Here is a 24,671-nt window from a genome sequence, read left to right on the forward strand (position 1 = left end):
TGGTAGACAAGACAGATGGGTAAAGATGTGAAGTGGACTCAGAGTGCTAGGTAGGGAACAGCAGCCAGACCAAGTGAGACTCTTCAGGCTGTGGGCGAAGCAAGCGTGTTTTCCAGCTTTGGAGAAGGAAGATGGTAATTCCCCTCCACATGACTGTGAGGACCATGACATGGTACATTTGAAAGAGACTCAACATTCTAAACTAGAAAGATACAAGATGATCCTTGACCATTTTCTGCTCCCACATGCCAGATCAATACTATCTCAGAGTAGTTCAAGTGACTCTTGGAGGTACAGGCCATGCTGCCCCAACACCTCCCATTCTGGAATATACAGAATTGTCTGGAAAGTATCTTGATAGCCTGATAGCCTGATGCCAGGAATAATGTTTTTATGTTTTTGTTAGAAAAGCTATTATAAGTGACATGAACCAAGAACACATTCTCCTTTTAAAAATCAAATGATGGGCTGGGAAGACAGCTCAAAGGATAAAGGGCTTGTCATAGAAGTGTAAGGATGGAAGTTTGCATCTCCAGAACCCACATAAAAGCCATGTGGGTGTGGCAGCCTGCCTGAAATCTCACTGCATACAGGGAATTCCTGGAGCTAACTAGTCAGACTCGCTGCATTAGTGAGCTCCTGTTCAGTGAGAGAGTCTGCTACAGTGAATAAAGTGAAGAATGATCCAGGAAGACAGTTGATGTCAACCTCTTTTCTCTACACACATGTACACACATGTATGTGCATATTCTTATACATGCAAACATTTCTATATATGCACATACAGCATATACACATAGACATGAAACAATTGAATTATTATGAATAAGACAGTCTTCATATGGCAGTCATTCACAAGTCCTTTTGCTGAATTCTGCAGTCTATCTCTCATCTCCAGCTCTGCGAGAAATCACTGTTACCAGTGTGGTGATTCACCTTTCAGCTTTTCTATTGAATATATAAATGTGTGTGTCCATAAAAATATATAGCATGCTTCACAGAGCCTTTGCAGCCTTCTTGTTCATCTAACAACATGTCATGAGTGGTAAGCCATGACACCATATATAGCTGTAATTCATTCTTTTTTATTTTAAAGATGTATTTATTTTGTGTGTATAAGTGGTTTGCCTGCATGTATGTATATGTGTAGTGCCCACAGAAGCCAACAGAGGGCACTGGATCCCCCTGGGACTGGAGCTACAGTAGGTTGTGAGTTGTAATGTGAGTGGTGGAGATAAGCCTGAGTCCCCTGCAAGAGCAGTAAATGCTGTTACATGCTGAGCTGTCTCTCCAGTCTCTGGAATTCATTCTTTTTCACCGTCATTAAGTATTTTATAGTTAGGAACAGTATAGTTTATAGCATCCCTCTGTTGATAGATACCTTTCCAAGTTTTTTGTTACTTAGAAAACATGCTGCAAAGCACTTGTTTGTACACACACACTGTATTTACCCACAACTCTTTCTCTGGGATAAATAACAAGCAAGCTATGCGGTGCCATTTTAGCTAAGTTATCCTCTAATTCATGAACAATGGCTCATTGTGGAGCCTGCATTTCACCACATCATTATCAAATCTCACATCACCACACTGGACAAGCTGGTGAGACCAATGCTTTGATGTTTGGCTTTCTGGGTTTTTGAGCTCAAATACTTTTTGATGCAGTGTACTGTTCCCTTCCTCCATTGTTTTTTTTTTTTTTTTTTTTTTTTTATTTATTTGGCCCATGTTTCTAGTGGCTTTTTACAACAGAAGTTGTTTTGTATTATAGTTTCAAATATTTACCTTTGTTCACTGCTTATCTGTAAGTTTATGATATCTTTTTCCTTTTATCCCTAGGATGTTTTGAATTTTTGTGGAAAATGTTATCATTTTTTTTCTTCTTTTGATTTCGCTTTCCATACTTTTTCATGTAAGTCTTTCTTTCCTTTAGCTTATGGAAAATTCATGTACTTTCTTGAGATCCTTTTTTTCTCCTCCTTTGTCCCCCCCCCCCCCCCCAGACAGGGTTTGTCTGTGTAGCCCTGACTGCCCCAGAACTCTCTCTGTAAACCAGGCTGGCTTCAAACTCATAGAGATCCATCTGTCTCTGCCTCCCAAGTGTGGGAATTATTGTGCTATCTTTATATTTTGGGCTCTTTATTTTTGTATGAGGTGTGGATATGCCTTGGGTTTTGCTTTTGAAAAGGCTACTGAATCACTGGAAAGTCACTGATTTTCTATGTCCCATTTTTCAGTTGTTTATTTGTCAAATGCTTGTTTATTCGTGAATGGCTCCTGGCTGCCCCGCCTCTTCACTGTCTGTCTGTCTGTCTCTGAGCCACTTGCAGGCTTAGAGGAGGTTACTGCACACCTTCCCAGAACAGCTCCCCGACAGATGCAGTATTCAGTCTTGTTTTCTTTACTCTGCAGGGATCCTCTTCACACTCCAGAGTGTCCTGTTTATTACAAGGTTGAATGAGGAAGAAATGATTTGGAGCACTGGGCCTGTCAGTTGCCACCCGTGTGTCTTTTCATTATTTATTTATTATTTATTTGCATACTATAAGCTCCGTGAGGATGATTATCTTGTCTGACTTGTTTATTTTTATTTATGTGTTCACAAAAGTATGTGTGAAGGCCAGAGGTCAGTGTTGGATACCTTCCTTGATCACACTTCTTGTTTTCTTTTCTTTTCTTTTCTTTTTTTTTTTGAGTCAGTGTCTCTCACTATATATGGAACTCACAGACTTGGGTCTGGATCCTCTTGTCTTTGCCTCCTCAGTAATGGAATTTACAGCTGTGCCAGTGTCTTTTAGTGACATGGATTCTGGGAGGTCAAACTCAGGTCCTTATGCTCTTGCAGAATACAGTATTGTCCGAGCCATCTCCCCAGCCCTCCTCTGACATATAAGATGTATGTATCCCATGTGAGGGGACATTTACAAAATAATTGATGAATAAATGAGTGAAAGGTAATACTCTGACCAGGGGCATTTGCATTTTGAATTTTATTTCATTTTTTCAGACATGAATAAATTGTCAAAGAGGTTCAAGTTGTTAGTCACAAAAACAGAATTTTCCCATCTGCTAACATTTCCACATGTGCTTTGAGCTCCATGCATATGCCACATGAGTAAATATTGAATCCTTGAAATCCTTGAGACAATTCATCTAGAGGGGTTTGCCTGCTCATAGGAATCCTTGAAGAAAGTTCTTTTTAGGGCAAAAAAATTCAGATTAGCCAGATATCATGACTGAGCATTTGAGTCAACAATGGTGTTTATCAGGCCTCTCTGGTGAGTGTTTTAAACACAGTAACATTGAACTTACAGAAAGGACACCAAGTAGTCCCAGTAACCATACATAGTTGACACCACAGTCATTACTGTATAGAAATACTATGTTTTCAGTGCATTAGCAATCAAGCCAGAACATTTAGATGCAGAAGTGACCATTGACTAGAAACTCAGGCCAACAAAGAGGAAAAAGTTTGACACAGGCTCTTAGGCACAACAAGATAGAACTATGTGACTCACTGCATCGCACTACAGCTTCCATGACGAGATGTTCCCCCCATTTCTTTTCTTTTCTTTTTTCACTTAAATTTTATTGTGGGAGGGGTGGGGGGTTGCTGCAAGGGCAGAGAGTGGATACACAGGGATGGGAAATGAATGGGATTGAGATGCATGATGTGAAAGACACAAAGAATAAATAAAAAGAGAGTTAGAAAATAATAAAAGTAAAAAACTAAAAAAAAAAAAAAAATATAGAAGAAATAAATGAGAGGCCCCGTTGTGACTGAGCTGGAAAGGGAGGAGAGGCTTGAGAAAAGGATAGAATAGAATGAGAGACAAATGGAAGGATTGCAGTGGCAGTGATGCCAGGTGGACTCTGGAGTCATGGGACCCTAGATAAGCTGGTTTGCTTATCTGTGCTGTAACCTGGAATTTAACCATTTTCTCCTCAGCTATGTTATCAGTAAAAGCATACTCCATTGAGTGACTATCAGTGCAACGTTCCCTGGGACATTAGATGCATTTGCTACAGGGACAGGCTGTTTAGATCTGTTATGATCCTTCTGGGTTGGTTAGTTAGCTACTGTTCACCTTGATTTTTAAGAAAAGGGGAAAAATTATCACTGATGTTAGAGACTCACAACCTGAAACCAAGCAACAATACCAAAAGGGAAATAAATAAGACCTAGTAAGTCTGGTTTAGTTCAGTTAAAAACTACTTTTTTCTGGTAGGGTGTGGGGAGGTGTATGGAGACAGAGGCAGGCATATCTCCAAGTTTGAGGCCAGCCTGGTCTACAGAGTAAATTACAGGACAGCCAGGGCTACTCAGAGAAATCCCATCCCAAAAATAAACAAATAAACAAGTAAATAAAAAAGGAAACAAGACAAGACCTCTCTGAATGCATAGTTTGTAGAAGAAGCTAATGGTCAACAGATAACTTTATGATAACGTAGAGGTAAGTTTCATGTGTAGATTGGTGAAAAGGAGACGTGAGATGTAGGAGATAGTCTCTGTGGGACCGGGAAGGGTTATGAAGTGTAGAAATGTATGGGCAGAAACCCTTAATAAGAGGTTTCTAGATGGCTGGACACAGAAACACAGATCCCATGGAAGGGCATCCTTAGATCATGGTCATGAGCAACACTTACTTATATGTTTTTCCTTCTGGGAATGTTTTCTGGGAGACTCTATGGAAGGTGTTTATTACACCCAAGTCCGTGAAATGAAAACATGCCCACCATCTTTGTGATCTCTCAGGCCCTACCACATTCCACAGAGTTACATTTATCTCTTCCATTCAACTTGCTTTGACTCCATTTTCTGTAAAGAAAACCATCTGAATATCCAACTTTATTATTATTATTTTTTTTTTAGGACTGTTGAGATGGATCAGTGGGTATGGGTGGTTGCCACCAAACTCTATGGTCTGAGTTTGATCCTTGGAACCCATCTGGGATGGACTCCCATGAGTTGTCCTCATACTGCCACATGCACTCATGTGAACATGCACACATAATTAATTAATTAATAAGTTAATGTAGACTTTTTTTTTTCCGAGACAGGGTTTCTCTGTGTAGCTTTGCACCTTTCCTGGAACTCACTTGGTAGCCCATGCTGGCCTTGAACTCACAAAGATCTGCCTGCCTCTGCCTCCTGAATGCAGGGATTAAAGGCGTGCACCACCACTGCCCGGCTTAATGTAGACATTTTAAAAAAGATGATTTTAAGGGATTGATGAGATGGCTCAGGGCGTGAAGGCCCTTGCTGCCACATCTGATGACTTGAGTTCAAATCCCAGCACACATGTGATAGAAGGAGGGAACTGACGTCTATAGGTAATCCTCTCATGATGCATGCACATGTGCATACACACCCCCACACCCCCCCACACAAACTAAACAAACAAAAGTAAATAAAAAGTTTTTCAAGTGTATCAACATACTACCATTTAGAAATCATCACAGAAAGTTTCTTTTACTTAAAAACTGCCCCCTGCTCATCTGCGTCAGCCCCCTTCTTATGCCCTCTCTCTTACTGCCCATTCAAACCTTGCCTGTCTTTCAGGAACCTACTGATGTCTTCTGGAGGTCTTCCCTACTCAGTCCAGCTTACAGGGCTTTCTCTCCTTGCCGTTTATCAGTGTTATCTGGAGGATAGAATAGTTTCATATTTATGGAATCTTTGTGAAGACAGTATGTCACATCCCTGTGTACCTGGCAGGAGTTAATATCTTACATCACTACTGTCTGTCAAATGAGAAAACCACCGTTGGTGCATTGCTACAACTTACTCTGACTTCCTGCGTTTCCCCTGGTGTCCTTTTCCAAGTCCAGGACCCATACAGTGTGTCACCCATTACATCTTCTTTAGTGTCCCTATTGCCTTCCCTCCCATTAGCGGTGACAGTTTCTTGGGTTCTCTTGTTTTGGTTGACTGTCAGCACTGAGCATCAGTTGGGACTCTTGTAGAAAGTCCCTCACTTAGAATTTGCCTGTTGTTTTCCTCATGAATAGACAAAGGCCGTGGTTTGTGGATCGGGACCGTGGTCCTCAAGTGTCTTCCCATCACATCCTATCAAGGACAGGCATGGTCACAATGACATTTCAGAACTGATGTTATGTAACCGCAGTACCTGACACTAAGTAGTTTGGCAGATTTCCCCACTGAAAAGATGCTCTCCTTCCCTTCTCCAGGCTCATGCTGAACCCTTTGGAAGCAAGTTACTGTGTGCAACTTATGCATAAGGAGTTGAAAGTGGGGAGTGGTGAGACTCCACTTCCTTAAAAAGTAGATTAGCTACATAAATTATTTAGAATCCCTTTTCATGGGAACTGGGCTGTTCTCTCTCATTTGTTTATTCAGTCATTTATTTACATCAGCACGGACTTGTGGATATTTATTTTATATGCTGAGTTATAATCTAATACTCATTTATTTATTTTGCTGATCAAATTGTTTCAGCTTTGATTACTGGGAGATCTTTCAGCTGACTCCTATGTTCTTTTGACGTACTTCATTTTGTGTGTGTGTGTGTGTGTGTGTGTGTGTGTGTGTGTGTGTGTGTGTGTATTCAACATATATTCCAGATTTATCATATGGATTTCTTTTTCCTAAGGAACTCTGATTCCTTTTATTGGGAGATGGGATTAGAAACCAAGATCTTGGCTCTTGGTTTGCATGGCCAATGGATGGGCACTGCCAGAATGCTTTGCCCTTGGGCCCTTTTAGCTGATGAAGTGAGGGGACAATGGATATGTATTATATTCACATGTAACTACCCATGCCTCTATTGAATTAAATCTGGATATATACTGATATGTCCACGTCTAATTCATTGTCACATGATTATTTAGAGGAAACTTAAAAAAAAGTAAGCTACAAAGTTCTGCATGTCACTTTGAAGCTAATGGATCAAGATAAATGTTGAACTTATGGAGCTTTAAAAACAGGTTAAAGTTACTGAATTTCTTTTTGTTTTAATGTTGGAACCAATGTTGATAATATGAAAACATTAGATGACATCATAAATATAAATTTTATTTTGTTGTTACCATTTGGTATTTGCCTCAGTTATATGTTGTTACCTGTGTATAGTTTTGCCGATTTTAATTCCAGGAGTGAAGTTATAATCTAATAGAATTGGAAAACTCTTGCATTAGATAATCCCTGGGCATACCAAAGTTTTAAATATGGAAATAAACATGGCAAGAATCCCAAATCATCTCCGAAGATCATGTTCACGTGTGTTGGTGGAATCTGCATCACTCATTTCTTTTCTCATTTCTTTTCCCTTTCTTTCTGTTTCCTTGCATTATTGGCGGGCTGCAGACTCCAGATCCAACTCCATCTTCTGAAATGACCCCGACTCCCAGAATGCCCGTGGTGCTGTTCCTGCTCTTGCCCATCCTGGGTTCTGCAAAAGCTCAGGTTAATCCAGGTAACACAGCCACTACTCAGATGGATGCTGAGGACCAGGTTCCTGCCCATGCCTGTCAGTGCTTATCTTAGAAAGAATTTTGTCAAGGGAACCCACAGTATCAGTTGTTTTCACTAGCGTGGCGAAATGTGGCCAAGTGAGAAACAAAGTCGTATCTGTTCCCTATCCATATAGAATGTGTTGGCTATTATACAAGAGGTTTTATGTTGAGCAGAGCAATTTAATTGCCTTTTTTTTTTTTTAAATGGGAGAAGGCATGGCTATTTGATGCTCTTCCTTTTGGGAAAAATGGGAGAGAAATTTTAGATGCAGCAGGGAGCTTCTTTTGGTTGGGTTATCCACTGGATGCTAGGCCTGGGTTTTACTTGACTCTGGGGGATGCCAGGTTCCCAGGATCCCAGGTAATGTCTCTTTCTCACAGGACTTGACTATGCTCAAAACAGAGATATGAGATGAATCTTTTGAGTCAATTTTTTTTTGTGTGTATGTTGTTCTAGTTCATATATATTTTATCTTTAACCTAAAGTATATGATTGTGTCATTTGTCTGTTACACAATAATGTTGCTTAACAATCTTCAATAGCTCAGTGACTTAAAATGACTGTCTATTTTGTTTACAGGCTTATAGTTAGATGGTTTCTGCAGTGCTTGGTCGGACTGAACTTGGTTAGACTGTCTTAGTGCATTTAGCTATCTGGGAGTCAGGTGGCTATGGCCTCTTGTAGGATTACCTTGGCCCTGATGAAGGACAGTTTGGCTGTTGCTCTGTGGATTTCTCTAGCAGACTAGCCTGGTCATGTTTTCATGGAAATTGCACAAGAGCATGAGTGGTAGCTGGAATTTGCAAACAATCTTTCAATCCACTGCACAAATTATGTTTGTTAAGACCATACTGGCAGGGATGAGGGCTGTAGCTTGGTGGTTGCTTGTTCATTAAGACCCTGTTTCAACTCCCAGCACTGAGGTGGGGACCTCAGTGGTCAAAGCAAGTCATATAGCTATGCCCAAAGTCTATAGGAACAAAAAATGTACATGGTAAAAAGAAATGTAAAGATTTTAAGTCATATTTTTATTCTTTGACAAAAACCCTCTCAAACAACCAAAAAAACATATAAAAGTACACATAACTTATGTGTCCAATTGGATAGGTGTTTATAAATCCATTCAGATATGTCTAACTTGAAGCAGAGGTAGCTATGAATGTGAGCTAACACAAAAGTGTACATGTATATAAAATATGACATTTCCCCACATGTGATGTTTTTGATTGTGCTGCTTTTGAATGTGAGCTTTGTAGATAATGACATTGTATGGCAATGTCAAAGGTTGGATGGCCCTGGCAGTGAGCGACACTTTCACAATTAAGAAACAGAGGCATCATGGAGTTCTTCCTCCTGCCCCACCCTCATGACATCCATTATGTTGCTTTCTAGCAAGAAAGACTCATTTTGCCTGTTTGTACTTTATGTAAATGGAGGCATATGATACAGGGATACTGCGCCTAGCTTCTTAAACTGAACATTTTCTGTATGACATTTATTCCCTGGCTACACGCAGTGGGTGACAGCCCTTTCTTGTTGTTGTTTAATATTACTTTCTTTGCACACTTCATTTACATAGTCTACTATGGATGGGAACTTAGTTTAAAGTTTGGGCCTGTTTGTGAAAAAATCTTCCATATTCTTGCACAGAGTTTGTGGTAAGGATATATACTCAATTTTCTTGAGTTTATATCCAGAAGTGGAATTCCTGGGTCACTTGTAACATGTTATTTAATGTTCTTCATAAGGCCATAGAGTTTTCCAAAGTGATTTTTACCCACTTAGCCTCCCACAATAGTATGTAGAATTCAATTTTTCAGCTGGCTATAATTACATTCTCAAGGGTATATTCATTTTTGTCTTTATGCTAGCATAATGGTACATTTGTGAGAGTGCCTCCCCTGACCAAATCCATGTTCGTGCACTATTCTTTATACCCTTCATAGGAAACACGGTCAAAACTCCTTTGAAAAAGTTAAAGAATTGTTGGCTGAGTGAATTCAATGCTTTTTTCCATCATTATATCTGAAGTGCTTAGTGGGGGCATCTCAGATCTTAACTTGGACACCTTTTTATTTTTATGCTTTGTATCCCTCTTACTCTACACAGTTTGGTTGCCTCCTGCGATGGCCCTTCTGCTCTGGGCTCCAAAGAAGAGGGCAAAGAGCGCACACAATGTCTAGGTGCTGGGTGTCACTCATCATGGAGGCGGGCATACTTGGGGGCATTTAAGCAATTCAACCAGGGAGACCAGCTTCCTGTGTTAGAATACAAGTTGTAGTCCTTGAGGAGGAAACATGCTGCCTGAAGGCAATTTTACTACCAGTTCTGTTGTTAGGTATTTCTGTTGGCTCTTTCCACTGGCACAAAAAAGTGGATGTCTTCATTTTAAAAGGTTTCCCTAGAAACATGGTACTTATTGAAGGACTAACCCTTTTCTCTGCCACCCCCTTCCATTTTTCCAAGTAAAACTGGAGATGAGGGAGTAAAAAGCAGACAAGAAGTTTTTATTTCTCCTCAGTGTTAAATGGTTGTCATGGTGTGCTAACGATCGTTCAGTTTCGGTGGTGCATGGAGTTGCTCGGTGTAGCCACTGCTTAATGCAGAGTAGATACAGAATAAATACTGATTGAGATGAGACTTCCAGGGGTCTCGACTGGTACTTCCCAAAAGACTGAAGCTACTGAAAGTACTGATTATAGATGAAAGTGCTCAGTGACAATAAGTTCTGGGCTTTAGATTTTCCACACCAGTTAGCCACATTGTATAGTAGAGAGACTTGGGCTAAAAGCAAATATTATTATTATAAGCAAATACTATTATATGGCCAACTCTTAACAGAAATAGGTTTAAGGCCATGTCAGAAGATATCAGAAATTTTATCCTCATCCGTCACAGGCCAAAATTCATGGAATGACTGTTAAAAAACTGAAACCGAAGTCAGTAACTCAAGTAGCAATTTAGAAAGTCAGACATCCTGACATAATACTAGCTAAAGATACACGAATTTGATACTTCTACACTGAGGAGTGATGGGGAAAACGGTAAGGTTCCTCCCATAATTAAATCATTATGTTTTTATAAGAGCAGAAAACTTTGTAATACAGTAAAAACACTGCAGTTCATAATGTACCATAGTCTGGAATCTGAGCCCTGTGGCTTTAGGCAGAGTTCATTGGCCCTGACAGCATGCTCAGTGCTAGGTGCACCGGTTGTGGGTAAGGCACAAAATTCCAGTGGTGACACACGGTGCAACATGGGTGAGCACTTTCAGAAGCAAACAGCTGTTAATCATTTGCTTTTGAATTGATCTTCATAATTGTACTTTCATAAACCTTTTTTTGTTGCCAATACTTTTACAATTCCTACATTCAGTTACACCCCCCCTCCCCAACTCCATGTGAGATTGTGACCCACAGTTTAAGGCACTGCGCTCTCAAGTAGCTGAGCTTTGGCAAAGGAGTTGTAAATAGGGTGATGTCACTGACATTTCCAGAGATGGCAGTGTTCAGAGGGGCTGCAGGATAGGGCTCTAGAAGCCTCCATGAGAAATACTGAGACGCAGTATGTTCCAGTCCTGCAGTGTGGATGGTGTGCTAACAATCTGTCAGTTTCGGTGGTGCATTACGAACCCAACCCTAACAAATTGCCAATTGGATGGAGGAAGTACTGGAAGACTCGAGTACAGCATCTTACAGCAGAATTATAATTCAGAAGTTGGCTAATGGCAATCCACACCCAGTAAACCACTATACTAATAATTTCACAAAAAATCATTTTCATAAGTCAGCAAGTCAATTTGGGTGGGATTAGAAAATTCTGTTGAATGATTCAAAGTTCATTTATAAAAATACTTATCTTTATTATTTATTCATTAATTCATTATTTATTTATTTAATTTGCTTATAATAAGTTAATTAAGTTTGAGGCTCAACTTGAAGCCAAAGAATAGCATAAGGCTGAAAAGAGGACACAGAGCTCAGACCTGGAACTTTGATCTCTTCATCATGCTAAATGAGGAAGTTCTGAGGTGGAAGCCCTTCTGGGCCAGTTCACCCTGGCCGAGAAACTGAAGCAGCGGGGATGCTCTGTGTCCCTTCAGTACCAAGTTGTCAATTTACTTCCAGTTCCTTGACTTTCATCAAGGCTGATGCCTCTTATCTCTTCTATATATTTCCAAGATGATCTGTGTGTCTCTGTGTCTGTCTGTCTGTCTGTCTGTCTGTCTCTCTCTGTCTCTCTTTCTCACACACTCTCTCTCTCTCTCTCTCTCTCTCTCTCTCTCTCTCTCTGATGGTTAGAATAGAGCCCCGGGAGGGAGGAATATAAAAAGCAAGAAGGAGATGTTCCTGGGGAAATCTCTCTCTTATGAGCAATGCTAGATAGTCTCTTTCTTTCTTGCATGTTTGTTTGTCAAGTCTAGTCCTGGGTGGTCTCTTCTATTCTTCCTTCCAGTAAGAGAATCTTCCTCTGGGGACATCAGAAACTCAACTGCCCCTCAAGGGCTCAAGCTCTCTTGATTACACTAAGAAGGGAAAAAGAGACAAAATTGCGGAGCTCAACCAAACCACCAACTGATGTTCAAAGACCATGTTATATGCTCCTTGTACTATTTGAAGTAGTGTTAAGAATGTAATCTTCAGATTGAGATAATGAGTGTACAATACTATTACTCCAGTTTTGCAGATAAGGGGATAGAGGCCCACAAATGTTAGGTGGTAACTGAAGGCAATAGACTAAGCAGAATAATCTGGATGGAATCCCATCTAGAACTAGCAAGATGATAGACCTTGACCTCCAAGCTCCCCTGCTTTCTGTAGATAGGCAAGACCACAGAGTATCAATGCAGAGGAGCCCTGAGTCATGGGCCAGCTGGGTGGGTATGGATGCTAGGGCCTGAGAAGCCACTGAAATTGAATCTCAAGCTTGATTTGTGGAGGCAAATGTGCATTTTGTAAAAAAGAAGTTCTGTTACTGGATATTTAAAGGACTCTGCAGCCAGTTTTTTTGGAATGCTCAAGAAAGATTGAATTAATCGAGTCTTACAAATGAGGGAACTGAGAGCTGTTGGCCACGCCATTTCTGTGGCTGTGATTAAGTGCCCTGAACACAAGGAACACATGAGAGGAAGTTGGGTCTATAGTTGGAGGTTATAGTCCATCATTGGCTAGTCTCATAACACCCACAGTCAAGAAAGAAAGAAATGCATCTCGATGCTCAGCTAGTTTCTTTCATTATTATAGAGTTCAGGACCCACTGCCTAGGGAATGGTGCCACCCACATTGGGCTGGCTCAACTCACAAATAGCCTGCAGGCCAACCTGATCTAGGCAATTCTTCAATGAGGCTGTCTTCCAGGCGATTCTAGATTATGGCAAGTTGTCATTCAAAATTCATTAGTACACAGGTTCACAGAGACAAAATGATGGGAGGAACCACACCTTTGAAAGCAAATTGCCACATCTCACTTGGGATCTAGGCCAGTAATTCTCAACCTGTGCTTTACAACTCTTATAGGGGTTGAATGACTCTTCCACAGGGGTCACCTAAGACCCATCTGCATATCAGATATTTGGATTATGATTCTTAACAGTAGTAAAATTGTAGTTATGAAGTAAGAAGAAAAATAATTTTATGGTTGGGGGGTCACTACAACAGGAGGAACTGTGTAAAGGGGCTGAATCATTAGGAAGGTTGAGAACCACTGTGCTAGGCTGTGACCTAACTGAGTGAGCTTGGCAGGTGTTCAACTTTTGTTTGAACATTCTCAGCCTTCCTGTCTATCATTGGTTGTAGCATGAATCCTAACAGGTCTTATTAATAAAAACAAACCCACAGTCATGTATTGGGGTGAATGCTGGAAGATCAGAGAAGCAGAACAAGCCACAGTATTAACATAGAGGATAGGCAGTGGTAGCATGTGCCTTTAATCCTAGCATTTCAGAGGCAGAAATCCATCTGTTCAAGGATACAGCCAAGCATGGTGACTCACACCTTTAATCCCAGAAAGCGAGCCTTTAATCCCAGGGAGTGATGGTAGAAAGTAGAAAGGTATATAAGGTGTGAGGACCAGAAACTAGAAACATTTGACTGGTTAAGCATTCAGCCTTTGAGCAGCACAGTTCAGCTGAGATTCATTCTGGATGAGGACTCAGAGGCTTCCAATCTGAGGAAACAGGATCAGAAGAGGAACTGGTGAGGTGAGGTAGCTGTGGCTTGTTCTGCTTCTCTGATCTTCCAGTATTCACCCCAATACCTGGTCCAGGTTTGTTTTTATTAATAAGAACTTTTAAGATTCCTGCTACAATTGGTCACTACCCAAGGGCTACTATGAAGAACAAGATAATGCACATAAGGGACCTGCATAACACCCAACACATGAGATGTGCTTAAGAAATTCCAGGTCTTCCTTTCCTTAATTTTACTTACTATATCATGATGATCACAGACTTCATTGCTAATTTTGTTATTCTACACTGTCTTCTATATTTGAAATTATGTAGAATATACTTTTTTTGGTAGTTCTTGGGTCTTACAACTTAGGATGAAGGAGCTCCAAGTATATTTGTTGTGAAAACACAGCTTTTGGGGGAGCCAAAGTTTCTGGTGGATTTTTCTCTGTTCTTTGAAGTTTTGCTTGTATTCTGTTATTTTACATTCTATGTCTCGGGTCTTAAGCTTTCAAGAGACAGATGGTTGTTGGAGTACAAGAGAGGGTAGAGCAACTCTTCCCATGGTCAGAGAGTCAGAGCCCTTGGAGACTTAGGCTAAGCCTCAGAGCCAGGATCATAATCACAGGATTCCGATCAGAATACCACACAAAGCTCCTCTCTTGGGCCTCTGGGGTTTTGCCACCACCTGTGAAGTTGAGTTTGCTTAGGGCTCCTGTGTTGAGAGGCCAAGAGGCTGCAGGAGGACCCTTAATTCTGGCAGGAACATACAGGGTATCAGTGTCTCTTGTTACTGAAGTGTCTGGGGTCAAGTATCACTCCTATTTTACAACATTCTTGCTTAGCAATGCCTTTTCTAAGAGATGACAAAAATTCCAATGCCTTGAAGCTGGTGTCATTAAGATATACAATAGGTGTAGGGGTGTGAGTGTGTGTGTGTGTGTGTGTGAGAGAGAGAGAGAGAGAGAGAGAGAGAGAGAGAGAGAGAGAGAGAGAGAGAGCTTGAGATTATTAAATTTAAGGCCTTGTGCATGCTAGTAAATGCTCAACCACTGACTTACATAGTCAATCTTTTTTTACTTTAATTAATTTTTTGATGAAGGGCCTTATTAAATTGCTTACACTGGCCCCAAGCTCACTATATAGCCCAAGTTAGCTTTGAACTTGGGATCTACCTGCCTCAATTGGGATTATATGTACATACCATTGTACCCAGCTAACTTATTTGTATATTTATAATCATTGGTTGCCCAAATAAGTCAAATCTCCAGTGTCTTGCTGGTTGAAATGCTAAGGTGTGTCATTGAGCTAAAGCTAAAGAAATTTGGAAGGCCAGGTGACAAGAGGGAGGTGATGCAGTTGAGCATGAGGAAAAGCATGGAGGCATACATGAACAACAAAACAGGAAGATAGGAATGATTGTCAGTGAGAGGTCACATGGGCAAAGGTGTGCCAGTTAGCACAATAAGCAGGTTACATATAACTTCAAAATGTTTGGTGTATGCCAAATATTTCATGACCACAGCTCTTGTCTTCACCCAGGACCAAGGTCCATGCTGTATCCCCTTCCCTAGGAGGCAGGTTTCTTGTGCTATTATATTTCAATGTCTCTGAGATCAGGACATTGTAAAGTTTAGATCAGTAAGAGCCTTCCTCAAGCCTTTTCTTCCAGATTGTTCTTCTACTTGGAGGTCTTGCTGACCTTTGAGATCATGCTTTGGACAGTGTGGCAACAGTTTGCTGTCAGCAGTGTGTGGTGACAGAGTGGTGAATAGTCGGTGACCCTGGAGACCAAGGGTCAAGTTCTACTTCTAGCTCTGTCATTGCGCAGTGTTATGACCTTAAACACTATCGTAAATCTTTGTACCGCAGCTGGTGATTCTAGTAACCAGCTATTTGTTGGTGTAATGAAATACCCATAACAGGACAAATGTTATGAAAAAAAAAAACATGTTTGTTTACTCACAGTTTGGGAGGTTCAAGAGCATGGTGGATACAATGGCAGAAGTGTGTGAAGAAGAGAGCTGAACGGGGCCAGTTTTGGGCTTTGATACCAACCTACAATGGGGTCCTGTGAAAATTACCTTACCTTCTGAGGGTGGAGTCCTCATCGACCTAAGGACTTCCCAGAATCCTCACCTCTTAAAGGTTCCATCCATTTCCAGATTTCCACACTGGGGACCAAGTTCCATTTCACATTACATGGACCTCTGGGGAGCAAACAAACCCCAAACAGCACAGGTTTTGCTCAGTTATAAGGTGGAGGAGTGTAACTTCACTATCTGCATTTCACAAGGTTACTCCCTGGGGAGTAGTGAATTAGTTAGTGAAGATGAAAGGGCTTTGGAAAGTTATATTCAAATGCTGCATTGCCATTTGTGGCTGTGGGAAGAGAAGGAAACTGAAATAATCCAAACACCATACACACAAAGTTTGTACCTTGTAGATAACAGGGTAGGAAAAGGAGTTACAAGAGACCATTACTTGAGCTGTCAGTGGGGAATGAGGCTTCTGCCAGCCCCTGGGCTGTGGTCATCCGGACCCTAAAGGGATAGAGTATATACAGTGTATTTGTTCTAGAGTGCAGTCATTGTTGATTTAGCTCTTGACTTTAGCAAGTCTCTGTAGAGTATGAATGTAGCAAAATAAGCCACTCAGAGTTTTGGTGGTTTGGAAACATGCACAGCTGAAGTAAAACAAAAGTTACAGTAGTTAAATCTTTGAGGTTTGTGTGTGTATTTTTTATGGACTTATGTGGGTGGTGATAAATTGTTAAATGGTACGCAACTTTTTCTTCCGACTGGGAGATGTTTCTGGCTTCAGCCTTTATCTGTTTTTCTGCGGTGATGATCTCCCACACACTCATGACCATGATGGGTGCCTGTTGCTGCTGTGCTTGGCTTATGAAGGCAATCAGTAAATACTTGAGTAATGAAGACAGGGAGGGTAGAAATGAAAGTCAAGGGACTTTGAAGCTTCTCTGTGTTTTACTGCAGGAAAAGAAATGTAAATTGTGTCATGTGAAGCTTGGCTTTGAAAAGATGTTGGAGAAGCTGAGGGGGAGATCATGGGAATGGGATTCCTTTAACAGTGGGATGCTAAGTATAGAGAGTAAATCAGGTGGGGGAGGGTGAACTAAGGTTTCCTGAGATGTAGCCAATGCCCAGTCTCCTCAGGTCTGAATGAGGATACCCCCTTCCCACTTGGAGAGGTAGAGCAATCTTGACCCTACAGGAGTAAGGAGAGCTCTATTTATTTTTAAATGCCTGAGTTCCCCCTCCTCTGGTCTGTAGGAAGAATATTTGGAGAGTTATAAATAAAGGAGGTTGTGGTTGTGTTTGGTGTATGCCTTTTATTCTGAACATTTGTAAGGATGAATTCAGGCTCTGTCTTTCAAGTGTTACAACCACAGCAAAGATACAAGGCAACTAAGTCTGCCCTCTGGGTCATCACTAATGACCCTGGTATGGCATAAGCTATATCTGTGAAGATGGGGCAAATGTAATTTAGAAAAGCTAGGGTTTTCATGTGTTCTCTTTTAGCATGTTTGATCAACATTTAAGATTGGTAATAGAGTTTCATGCTAGGAACTTTCTCAATAGTGATAGATAGTCCCTCTGCCATCTCCTAACCAAGCGAATGATGGCAGCACCTTCTGTCTTTGGCTACTGGGGTGCTTCTTGCCTTTGTCTTTCTGGGTTTTTGTTTTGTTGTTTTTGAGAAGGGGTCAAACTATATAGTCAGGGCTATCTTGGAATTTGCTATGTAACTCAGGCTGGCCTCAAATAAAAATCAGCCAGCCTTAGCCTCCCAAGTGCTTAGACTGCAGGTGTAAGCCTGTTTGTCTGTCTGTCTTTCACTCCCCCCTCCTCCTTGTACTTCCTCCTGTCTTCATGTCTTTTCTTTTTGATTTTGTTTTAATACAGAGTCTCTCACATAGCCTGGGTCAGGTTTGAACTTCCAGTGTAGCTAGGATTGGCCTTGAACTCCAGCTCTGCCTTTTCCTACTTCTACCATGCACTGGGATTATAGGTATGCACCACCATGCCTGGCTCTGATGTGTTTCTTGATTCCAATTTCTGTCCTGAGAAAACAGCTTTTCTGTAGTTAGTAATGTTTGTACACAGAAAACACACTTCATTAAACCTTACATCTTAAGAGCAGGTTACAGTACCCAAAAGATTGAACTGGAATTCTTCCCTCAGCATGCCAACAGTAAAGGATTTACATATGTTTGGGGATACTTCTGTACCTTATTCGTTATGAGTAGCTACTGAAAACTCTATAGTGTAGCAGGTAGAACTGGCATGGCCTGCTTCTAGAAGCTGGGCTGGCTAGCTCTTGGAGCATGCTGTTGGATTTTCTGGCTTCTGTAAGAGGCCATTGAACCCAAATCCAGATTGGCCATTAGTGGAGCAATTGGATCTGTCTGTATTTGGCAGAGCAACACATCTTCTCTTTGAATAGTTGGTAGGCTGAATTCTTGGTCATTGAGAGTATCTCCAGAACCCCTATGAGTTCTCTTCCTGGTAAGTCTTGAATTCTTTGGCTTTCACATTCCTGCTCTAATAGGCGCAGCACCAGGCACATGGCTGAGGGGAAGTGCCCTGTGTACAGTTCACTCCAGATTCTCATCAGCACTGCTGTTTGTTTCTCAGAGCAACCCCTGCAGGTGCCATGGTCAGCATTAGCATCTCGTCCCTGTCCCAATCTGCTGGAGGCTGAAAGTGACTAAAGGATTCTTTGTCCTCTCTGAGATTGTCCCTTCTCTACGGTCTTAGTTCCTCTGCTCTCCCTGCCTTGTCAATCAGGCACTGTTGAGTACAGTATTTATGAAGTTTATCCAGCTTTTCCAGGTACTCTTGGCAGGGGAACATGGATTATTACCCTACCCTACCTGAGGACAGGAATCAGAAGTTAACTTTTCCTCTGTCGTCCCTATGATTTTTCTTAAGTGGTTGTGTTTCACTTGAAATGTATTTTATTGTTACTACTACTTTGCTTTCATCATCATCATCATCATCATCACCATCATCATCATCATCACCACCATCATCATCGTCATCATCGTGTGTTTGTGTGCGTATGTGATGCATATGCCATGGCACACAGACAGAGGTCAGAGAACGTTGTGAAGCTGATTTTCTTCATCCACTTTCAGGGGGGTTCTGGGGAATCGAACTCAGGTAACCAAGCTTGCACAGCAAGTGCTTTTCACCCATGAGCCTTCTCACCTGGCTGTTTCACTCTTTTGGGTTGACTTCTAAGAGCTCAGAACCGAAGTGAGAAAAGCTCCCATCAGTGAATAGTATAAAACAAAGTGTGGCTAGGACCACACTCAGAGTTTTCCCTGGCTTGCATACAAGGCCTGGCCTTGGTACCTAACAGACAAAAGAAAATGTGACTTTGGATATCAACTTTACCTTACTATTATTCTTTTCCCCACCTCTTATTTATTTCCTGATTTATTTTTACCCCATGCAACTCTGGAGGCCAACTGAAATCTTTCATTAGAAAGAGCCATAATAAAAATATTCACAGGATCAAGAATACCTAAATATTACCACACATCATTGCTCGAAGGTTAGAAGGATGCTAACTGACTGGTTTCTTATACATTGCTGTAAACAAGTAACATTGCTACGGTTAAGCAGAGAACACAAGCTTAAAAGGTCACAAAGTTTCCACAATGCTTAAGAAAGATTGCATGTGATATTTAAAACACACAATCCACTTTCTTTTCCCTTCTGCCTTTCACTTATTGAGCACTATTACATCCCATAGAATGTGCTAAATTATTCTTGTTTTATATAAACTCTCTGTAACAACCCTGCTTATTATTAAGGATGGGGATTATTAAGGGTTGCTAAGAAAATGTTCATTTTTATGTTGCTGGCACTGATATCTGATGGGAGCAACATGAAAGGGCAAGACTTTATTTTGACTCATGGTTCTGAAGGTGCAGTCCATCATATGGGGAAGCCACGGCAGAGTTTATGGTGGTGGGAGCACATGGAAGATGCTCCTTGTATCTCATTGGTACTACCTTTGAGGCCTAACAACTTACTTCTGCTAGCTAGGCCACAGCTCCAAAAGTTCTAAAGCTTACCAAAACAGTGCTACCAGCTTGGGAACATGTGTGTAAATATATGAGGTGGTAGGGGCATTTCATATTCAAGCCATAACAAAGGATAAGGAAGCTGATGTTCCCAAAGGGATGGGATGTAGTAACCAGTCTTGCAGCCCCCATATTAGAAGGACAGAGTCAAGTTTGAGACAGATTTTTTTTTTTAATATGTTCTTTGAGAGAATTACATTACATCTCGACCACAGTTCCCCCACCTCCATTCCCCCCAGTTTTCTCTCACCACCTCCGCTCTCCCCCAGATCCACTCCTCCTCTGTTTCCCTTCAGAAAAGAGCAGGCCTCCCAGAGATATTAAACTGAATACAGTGTAACAAGTTACAATAAGACTAGGCACAAACCCTCAAGTCAAGGCTGGATGAGGCAACCCTATATGAGGAAAGGGTCCCAAGAGCAGGCAAAAAGAGTCAGAGACACCTTCATTCCCACTGTTAGGAGTCCTACAATAACACCAAGCTACACAACCACAGCATATATGCAGAGGACCTAGCTCAGACTCATATAGGGGCTGTGGTTGACACTTTAGTCTTTGTAAGCTACTATGAGTACTTAGTTTATTTTGTAAGCCATATTCTTATACTGTCCTCAACCCCTCTGGATTCTACAATCCTTCCTCCTCCTCTTCTGTGGGATTCCCCAAGTTCTGAACCACATGCCGTGTTTCCTATAAACTTCCAATCTCCATGTTGTTTCTACCCAGTTGGATCTTCTGTCTTTTTTTTTTTTTTTTTTTTTTTTTTTCCCCGAGACAGGGTTTCTCTGTGTAGCTTTGCACCTTTCCTGGAACTCACTCTGTAGCCCAGGCTGGCCTGGAACTCACAAAGATCCGCCTGCCTCTGCCTCCCGAGTGCTGGGATTAAAGGCGTGCGCCACCACCGCCCGGCAGATCTTCTGCCTTCTTGTTGGGGCAAAAACACTTCTTTCCCATACACTGGCCTATGCATGTAACCAGGCAGGGCATGCCATCCAATCCGTACCTCTGTACTCTGAAGCCCATACATTCAGATTTTCTTCCTTGAAGTCTTTAACAATTGTTGCTGGAAACTATTTTGAATTCTCAGAGAAATCACAAATGGGTTATTTCTAAGAGGGTGTCAACTGGGGAAAAGCAATCTTTGTGGAAGAGGCCAATGTGCCCAAAGAACAACCCCACAGCTTGAAGAAGGCAACCTGAACAGTCTTGCCTGGGCCCTGGCAGGGTCTCAGTGTGAAGTCTGTGGGAAGCAGGGTTCAGGTGACATTTTTAACTGGCCTTGTCTTTTCTAGAACTAAAAGAAGTGGATCAAGGGGGTCTGAGGAGGACCAGAGCTGAGAATAGTGGATTTCAGTCACTGTTACACTCAGTTCTCAGACTCACAGGTTCTGACATCAAATATAGAGTTCTAGGGTTCAGTAAGTTAAGATTCCTTCCTGGCTCTAAAGTTTTTCGGTTATTGATATTTCATTACACCATAGACTAGTTTACCTCACCCCAGACCCTGATAATCTATCTCTGTCAAGAGAGAGCCAGGGGTCATACCTCTATGGCCAGGCCTTTCGTGTGCTGTGTGTTTTCCTGGAAGCTGCATATAGGATACTCATTGATCAGGAGCCCTCGGGCTGGGGCTGGCCATGGGGTGGTAAATACCTTGGAACAGGCAACGCTTTCAGGCTTACAGCCTTGGCAGGAAGAGTATGAAAAGTAATTCTTGGGAAGCTGGGGCCTGGCGGCAGCTGCTCCTCAGTCTGCCTGCCAACCCTGACTTGGGATGCTTGGGATGCACAGAGCTCTCAGCCGGACCTACTGCGGCTGATGCTAGTAGTTTTCCACTCTAGGAGACTGGAAGAGTCTCTTGGCATCTCTGTCGGGAGATTGGTGGGTAGCGGAAGCATCCGGAAACCACCAAGACAACCCGGCAAGCAAAATCTTTGCTGCAGTGACTCTTGCTTCCTGTGTGACAGGCTGCCCTCTTTACAGGTTTCTTTGCATTTCCAGATACGGAGTGAACAGGGGAGTGGGGTCTGGTGAAAGAGGAGTGGGATAAAGAAAGGGACGTCTGATGTCTAGGACTGGAGCTAATGTTGCAAGCTGAGTCTTCCCTAGCCATTGGGATCCCTTCCATGAGTTACCCAAAATAGGCTCGTTCAATAGGAAAACCACACTGGGGCTGCGGAGAAGTGCCACGTCGGGTTCCCCAGGCCAAGGCTTCTTTGGGTTCCAAAGACCCAGTGGGATGGAGAAAGGCCATCCAAAATCAGCTCATCCTTTTCCTCTGCCCTTCCTGTGGGTGCCTGGGAACACTGAGTCACGGAGAAACCCTGCTTACAGGTTACGTTGCTACTTTACTAGCTTGTTTCTGGATTATGTTCTTTGGTCCCGGTTATCCTTAGCCCAACTCCCATTGTCTGAGGATGGCTGGAACATGAGTCACTTCTTATCAGTGGTTTTCATGTGCCTGGTTTTAGTTGTCTGTAGTCAATCATAGTCTAGAAATATTAGATGAACAAAGTCTGAACTAATTCACAAATTTAAAATGTAGTGATTGGGACTTGCATGATAAAATCCTGACTCTTCTCCCTCCCTCACCTCCAATGCCTTCCATTCCCCTCACTTTGTCTCCTTCTATAAGCACTTCATTTTGAGAGGAGTAAGTGTGGTGGGAGAGAGGATGCAGAGATGGCTCAGAGGCTGAAGATCCAGGTTCAGATCCCAGCACCCACATAGCAAGTGTGGCATCCCACAGCTGTCCGTAACTCTAGCTTAGAGGGATTAAACACCCCTTTCAGACTTCAGTGCATACAAGCACATGTACCTCATGCACATGTGTGCATGCAGACATGTACACACAAACAAAATAAATGTATAACCTTTACCATGGAATATCATAATTATTCTATTTTATTATTATTTCTCTTTTACTATGCTTAATTTCTAAGTTAAACTTTATTATAGGTATGCACACACACAAGAGTATTATAGGGCTTTCGGTTCTTTCTGTCATCCATTGGAAAATATCACGCTCTAATAAATGGGAGTCTACAGTGACACTTGGGGCCCCCTACTTACTCTGGCATTGATCTGAGGTCCACATCATGGCATAGAACAAGATTCTTGCATCGCTTAGGTCTGTAGTCACTGGAACCTCATCAAACCAAACTCCAGAAAAATCTTCCTCAGTGGATCTTGGTGACTAGTTATCCAGTAGCACTGACTTTTCTTCCTCTCCTACCCATAATGCACCCCCCTGATGAACTTTGACCCTGCCTGCTGAGAGGCAGCTAGGCAAGCTTCTGCTTCACAAAAACTTGTTGGACCCCACAGATGTTGACTCACCTGGGAGATTAATCCTCTCCTGCATGCCAAGATCTAACGTGCAGGTCGTTGTCTCCACCCTTCTGTCCAGGCATTCATCCTTCTATCCATCGACCTGTATCTTCACCTTTTCATACTTACCTGTTTGCCCAATGTTCGTTGAACACTTCTTAATCAGAGCTGTGTGTTGGCGGGTGTTGAAAGGGGCCGGGAATCCATGATTACTATGCTGAAAATGGCTTGCAGTCTCACAGGGGGTCAAGAGGTGCAAGTGTCATAGAAAATCCAGGCTGAAAGTTATTTCTTAAGAGAATCTCTGTTACTTTTACAACCCGACAGGTATTTTAGTATTTTTGCTAGCTCTGCCAGCCTCAGTGAAACAGTGATAGCAACTTTCAAGTAAGCAAGCAACTTGTATCTCTTTGATTGCAGAAAACTATCATCTTACCTTTGTCCCCTGGACCAGAATGGAGGTCTATGAGAGAAATCCTTCCCTGTGTCTTATTCACTACTGACAAGCTGTGTAAATATGAGAACACTCATTAATAAGCATGTTTGTTAATTCAATACACAGATAGATAGGTTGCCATAAAGTAAGTGATGATCAGACTTATAGGGGAGCCTTTTCTGTGTGTTGTCAGCAGGCACACAATGACTCAAGATTTCCCTTGGCTGACTCTCCAGGGCTCTGTCTTTAAGCCTGGGAAGAACTCAGCAGTCCTCTGACACCTCACAGCAGAGAATCCTATGTGGTATTTCTCTGTCACTCCCTCTGTCCACTCTCAGACATACTTCAAATCTCTTTTACTTCATTTTCTTTATCTGTTCAATACGGAAAAATTCTTGCATGGAGTCAATCAGGATATGACATAAAAAAGGATTTCCAGGAAATACAGTCCTACTGAGATGTGTTGTAGAGGCAATGGCAGCTTAAAATGTCTTGGTTATTGTCCCAAGGACTAGCAGGCCCCTCAGTGGGAAGTTATTTATGATAACATCATGACTCACCTGGTTGGATCTTCTTTCCCAGTGTCTGGCTTACCTCACATGTCCCAGAGCACAGAGGTTCTCATTATGTGGACAGCCCAGCATCTGGAGATGTGTGATGGATGGGACTGAAAACCTACTGACTGCCAACGTTTTAGTCTGTGGCTGCCAGCAAAGCCCTAGAGCATTGTTCTCTGTCCAGGATGGATGGGATCTGGGAGCAGAACTCTGAGCCCAAACCCACAACAGACTCACTCTGGATCTTTATCAACACACAGGTTTCAGGTTGAGCTTCAGATATACTAGAATTAAGATCCAAGATCTTCAGATGTAGGCAGCACTATGCCATAGGCTGAGAGCCAAATGGAACAGAAGAGGCAGAGGTGAAACTGGTTCTTGCTCTCAGGTTGACTTTGCCTTTCCTGGGCAGGTGTCCTTTGCTGTCAGGTGTTGAAAGCAGACTTGAAGTTATTCGGGCTTTACACACAAGGGGCTTCTGGGCCTTCAGCCTTAGATGGGAGCTGCATTGCTGGCTTCTTCTTCCAAGACTTTAATGTTCTAAGACTTAGACGGAGCGGCCCCTAGCTCCCTTTTCTCTGTTGT

At 42.0% G+C, this 24,671-nt stretch overlaps 1 protein-coding gene across 2 annotated transcripts in view; it reads left to right on the forward strand.

Moving 5' to 3' along the window:
• The window catches only part of Ddr2 (discoidin domain receptor tyrosine kinase 2), a 119,957-nt gene that overhangs the window by 67,613 nt on the left and 27,673 nt on the right, over positions 1–24,671 (forward strand). For both annotated transcript variants that reach the window (XM_036201841.1, XM_036201842.1), the window contains one exon: positions 7,327–7,435. In XM_036201841.1, the coding sequence (XP_036057734.1) occupies positions 7,327–7,435 (109 nt within the window). The remainder of the gene's footprint in view (positions 1–7,326; positions 7,436–24,671) is intronic.

Source organism: Onychomys torridus, chromosome 11, assembly GCF_903995425.1.
Source record: "Onychomys torridus chromosome 11, mOncTor1.1, whole genome shotgun sequence".
Lineage (NCBI taxonomy): Eukaryota > Metazoa > Chordata > Mammalia > Rodentia > Cricetidae > Onychomys > Onychomys torridus.